Below are 5000 nucleotides of genomic sequence, written 5' to 3' on the forward strand. Positions count from 1 at the left end.
GTGGGCCGTGTGCACAGGCTGCTGCGCAAAGGCAACTACGCCGAGCGTGTGGGCGCTGGCGCACCAGTCTACCTGGCCGCCGTACTCGAGTACCTGACTGCTGAGATCCTGGAGTTGGCCGGCAACGCTGCCCGTGACAACAAGAAGACTCGTATCATCCCCCGTCACCTGCAACTGGCCGTCCGTAACGACGAGGAGCTGAACAAACTGCTCGGCGGTGTGACCATCGCTCAGGGTGGTGTGCTGCCCAACATCCAGGCAGTCCTACTCCCCAAGAAGACCGAGAAGGCAGTCAAAGCCAAGTAAATTCGCTACTGCGACTTCAACTTGACTACTCAACCCCCAAAGGCTCTTTTAAGAGCCAACCACCTAGCTCTCCAAAAGCGCAAAGTACCTTTCTATGACCGCAATACATTGAGTGGGTGTATACACAACTATTTCGACATTCTGTGCCCACATGAGGCCTTGCATGAACAACAACACCTACTTGGCCTCATTTGCCATAGCAGGCTAGCATTAGATGATACGTGCCTATAAGCTGTCACTCTTGACTTTGGCGACTATTATTGCGCGTAAAGGGCCGGCGGCGTCCTATTGCGCGCGCACCGGGAGTTTGAGTTTTGGAGAGGCCGGGCCTCCCGTCCAATGGCCAACGGAGGAGGCCTGCGAAACGGGCCAATCGGGGTGGTGGGGAGATGGTGTCCAATCAGCAGGCGCCACTGCCGGCTTTATAAACTTCACATAGGCATTTCGAGGCTATACTCCCGACTGTCAGAGCAGCGCCATGGCCAGAACCAAGCAAACCGCTCGCAAATCCACCGGTGGCAAAGCCCCCAGGAAGCAGCTCGCCACTAAGGCTGCTCGCAAGAGTGCCCCGGCCACCGGCGGTGTGAAGAAGCCTCACCGTTACAGGCCCGGCACCGTGGCTCTGAGAGAGATCCGTCGTTACCAGAAGTCCACTGAGCTACTCATCCGCAAGCTGCCCTTCCAGCGCCTGGTGCGAGAAATCGCCCAGGACTTCAAGACCGACCTGCGCTTCCAGAGCTCCGCCGTGATGGCCCTACAGGAGGCTAGCGAGGCTTACCTGGTCGGCCTGTTCGAGGACACCAACCTGTGCGCCATCCACGCCAAGCGGGTGACCATCATGCCCAAGGACATCCAGCTGGCCCGCCGTATTCGCGGAGAGCGCGCATAAATGAGGATGACCTGAACTCGAATATCCCCCAAAGGCTCTTTTAAGAGCCACCTCCATATTTCCATCAAAAAGGCACAATTGTTCCATGTATACACGCACCTCTACATTAGCCACCATGTATGTTGTTCACTAACACGTCTAAAAGCTACGTATTGCACCTTTTTAGTTGCCTGAAGTCTAGCTTCAATGTTTGTGTGTGTGTATATACACAACCATCTGGCATCATCCACTTCCTTTGAACTATATAGTAACACAGTAAAATGCTTTACAAAGGAGGGGAAAAAGAAACGAGTGATAATATAGGCCGAATAGTAACAAGAATTGTGTTCAGATGAATAATTGACACTATTAGTTGTGTGTAATAATAGCCTTGCATGCAGTCCAGAAAAAACATTGCATGCCAACTTACTTTGAAAGTCCCATGTTGCAGTGCTGCTGAGAGACTCATGCAGAGGCCCAAACTTTACAATGGAGCACGGAGGCCATCTTGTGGTTAAATGTGGGTACTGCACCTCATGGTGAGTCCCTTTCAGCATTTGCTCTTTAGGCCAGCGTTTCCCAAACGCGGTCCTGGGGTCCACAAGGGGTGCGCGTTTTGCGTTTTGCCCTAGCACTCCACAACTGATTCTAATACTCCCAGCTTGATGATGATGAGTTGATTATTTGAATCAGCTGTGTAGTGCTAGGGCAAAAACTCCCAAAATGTGGCCCGAGTTTGGGAAACCCTGCTTTAGGCTAATACTAGCCTATTAGGATGACTTGGTTCGATCGCTTTAATGGCAACTGCTGAACTCTGGTTTCACTAATTACTTGTCCCAGGTCACCATTATGAATCCAATAGCAAAACAAATGTTTCAAAATAGCTCAATAGTGAAAAAAGGCCAGGAAATGATGGGTTCTCAGCAATATTTCACCAACAACCAATCACTATTCACGCATAGACATTAGGATCATCAACAAATATTCCTAAGTCATACTACAAAAGGGTTGTAACGAAATGGATTTGTCTGTTCAATGCAAGTTCAACGTCAAAGAAAAAGTGCATCACCACAACAAACGTGTCTTTAGATACACTGTAAAAAATGACTTTGTGGAATGTACTCAAGCTATTACAGTCAACAAAAGCACACGTCATATTGTTGAGTAGATCTTTTTGCTTGTTTTTATGAGTAGATAAGCTTGAGTAAGTTGAGTTGATGTGGTCCAATACATTGAGTAAAGATGATAGAGACGTAAAAAGGATTATATTACGTTGATTCGACTCAAATAGACATTGTGTTATTTTACCTGAATGATTCATCCTATTATGTATTTAGACCAACTTACTTTGGATTCACTCAATCACATCCCTTAAGAGAAAAGGTATCCGGACACCGGGAATCCATTTATTTAAACATCAACGGTTTGCAAAACATCTGTTATTATGAGTTGACAAATTACGTAATTGCAATCAACACTGCAGGTAAATCATGATTGCTGCAGGTAGGCAACACCGTAGAAATAGGAACTACAACACTAACAACAAGTGACATTTACTCCTGATGTACTGACTGACCTGTTGCAACCTCTACAACCACTGTGCTTATTATTTGACCCTGCTGGTCATCTATGAACGTTTGAACATCTTGGAGAAAAATGTGTGAAACCACTGCCTATATGAGGAGCTGTCGTTGTTTGTTTTATTACCACATACTTATGGAAATTGCACCGGTTGAGAGATGATGGCTCTCTTGTGCCTACGGTGAAGGGTACTTCTGATCCAGCAGGTGGTGCTAAGATCCCTCCCTATATGACTTGAATGATGAGTTGATTTATTCCTTATAGCTCCTAATGATTTTAAGGCCAGTGTTGGCAAACATTACTTGTGCTCCAGCAGGTGGCCATGACATCCCTCCCTATATGACTTGACTGACCAGTTAGTTGATGGACTCCTTATAGCTCCTAAATTTAATGATTTTAAGGCCAGTGTTGGCAAACATGACTTCTGCTCCAGCAGGTGGCCATGAAATCCCCCCCTATATGACTTGACTGACCAGGTAGTTGATGGACTCCTTATAGCTCTTAATGATCTCAAGTGTCTGTGTTTTTATGTGGTTAGGAGTTTTGCTCACTGCGTGTCCCCCTTCCATTTCAGTGTTTCCCAACTCCAGCGGTAGAGTAGGCTACCCCCAACAGGACCCATTTTTCTTGTAGGCCTGGACAGCCACAGCTGATTGAACAACCTGTCACCTAAATTACCAAGTCCTCAATGAGTAGAATCAGGTGCAACAACAACAACAACAACAACAACAACAACAACAATATGAGGAGAGGGACACAGTGTACTAGCTGATCTCCCAGTTGTCACAGTTTGGCCTTGTGTTCCACATAGCCTATATCAGTATTTGAGTATGTTTCCCGCGCACGTTAGTTGCTTTCACGTCATCTTTGAAATCGCTCCTCCCTAGTCCCCTAGAACGAGCGCCCTCCCCTTTGCAACGCCTCCGAACATATAACAGAGGCGCGCTTTCTGTGCCGCCGGCCTCAATCAGGTCGACCAAACGCAGATAATAGCGCACCGCGCACCGGCGCTGAAATCATTCATTCACTTGAACTCAACTAGCGAACACACCATGTCCGGAAGAGGCAAAGGCGGCAAGGGACTCGGAAAAGGAGGCGCCAAGCGTCACCGCAAAGTTCTCCGCGATAACATCCAGGGAATCACCAAACCCGCTATCCGCCGTCTGGCTCGCCGCGGCGGCGTGAAGCGTATTTCCGGTCTGATCTACGAGGAGACCCGCGGTGTCCTGAAGGTGTTCCTGGAGAACGTGATCCGTGACGCAGTCACCTACACCGAGCACGCCAAGAGGAAGACCGTTACCGCCATGGACGTGGTCTACGCTCTGAAACGTCAGGGACGCACCCTGTACGGTTTCGGCGGTTAAACCCACTCTCTTCGGAACCTCAACACCCCGACTCGAACCCAAAGGCTCTTTTAAGAGCCACCCACATCCGCTTAAAATGGGCCCATTCCATGTAGTGTTATATATAACAACAAATGTTTAGTATGCAATTTAGTAAGAAAGTATGAGCCACTTCGAGTGGACAGGGAGTATTAATTAGAGGATTCTAATGTCCCGTCCACTTTTAGCGCACAGAGGGAGGCCTATATCTGACAGTGGCAAAGTGTAAGAACGTTATTATTTTGGGTCAAGCAATAGTGGAATTTGGACAACATAAAGCCACCACGAGTCGGTAGACGTGGCTCGAAAAGAGGGGGACAGCGCGCACACACACACACACACAGTCCAAAATGGGAGCCCTATGTCTGACGGTGCCAAAGTGGGCAATTCTATCACCAGCATTATTTGGCACAACAATCGTGCCATTTGGACACCTATTAAAGCCCCCCTTTTGAAACACACAATTCCCCATCGGTCACAGAGCATAGGCTATAGAGAGGGAGGAGGAGGGAGGGAGGGAGGGAGGGAGGGAGGGAGGGAGGGAGGGAGGGAGCAAGCAAGCAGGGGAGTGTCTACGGCCGCTGACTTTGCTTAGCTTCCTCTTCATAAGACGGGTAAGCGCCCTTCACCCCCTCATTCGTTTCTGAGAAGCAACGAGACATCATCATGCCCGAGCCAGCAAAGTCAGCGCCCAAGAAGGGCTCCAAGAAAGCCGTCACCAAGACCGCAGGGAAGGGCGGCAAGAAGCGCAGAAAGTCCAGGAAGGAGAGTTACGCCATCTACGTGTACAAAGTCCTGAAGCAGGTCCACCCCGACACCGGCATCTCCTCCAAGGCCATGGGAATCATGAACTCCTTCGTGAA

At 48.8% G+C, this 5000-nt stretch overlaps 4 protein-coding genes across 4 annotated transcripts in view; all 4 read left to right on the forward strand.

The window, feature by feature from the left end:
• The window catches only part of LOC311120871 (histone H2A), a gene marked incomplete at both ends in the record, with an annotated part of 387 nt that extends 81 nt beyond the window's left edge, over positions 1–306 (forward strand). Inside the window, one exon of the mRNA XM_084195430.1 lies at positions 1–306. This exon is cut by the window's left edge and continues 81 nt beyond it. Within this exon, the coding sequence (XP_084051556.1) occupies positions 1–306 (306 nt within the window).
• Positions 307–784: 478 nt separating this feature from the next.
• LOC311120907 (histone H3.2) lies at positions 785–1195 on the forward strand (the record flags this gene model as incomplete). The annotated part of the gene is made up of 1 exon (XM_084195464.1): positions 785–1195. The coding sequence occupies one exon, from the start codon at positions 785–787 to the stop codon at positions 1193–1195; it is 411 nt and encodes a 136-aa protein (XP_084051590.1).
• Positions 1196–3807: 2612 nt separating this feature from the next.
• Positions 3808–4119, forward strand: LOC311120946 (histone H4; the record flags this gene model as incomplete). The annotated part of the gene is made up of 1 exon (XM_084195500.1): positions 3808–4119. One exon carries the CDS (start codon positions 3808–3810, stop codon positions 4117–4119), a length of 312 nt encoding a protein of 103 aa, XP_084051626.1.
• Positions 4120–4866: 747 nt separating this feature from the next.
• Positions 4867–5000, forward strand: part of LOC311120872 (histone H2B-like) — a gene marked incomplete at both ends in the record, with an annotated part of 312 nt that continues 178 nt past the window's right edge. The window contains one exon of the mRNA XM_084195431.1: positions 4867–5000. This exon is cut by the window's right edge and continues 178 nt beyond it. Within this exon, the coding sequence (XP_084051557.1) occupies positions 4867–5000 (134 nt within the window).

Source organism: Coregonus lavaretus (assembly GCF_964263955.1).
Source record: "Coregonus lavaretus genome assembly, contig: HAP1_SCAFFOLD_423, whole genome shotgun sequence".
Classification (NCBI taxonomy): domain Eukaryota; kingdom Metazoa; phylum Chordata; class Actinopteri; order Salmoniformes; family Salmonidae; genus Coregonus; species Coregonus lavaretus.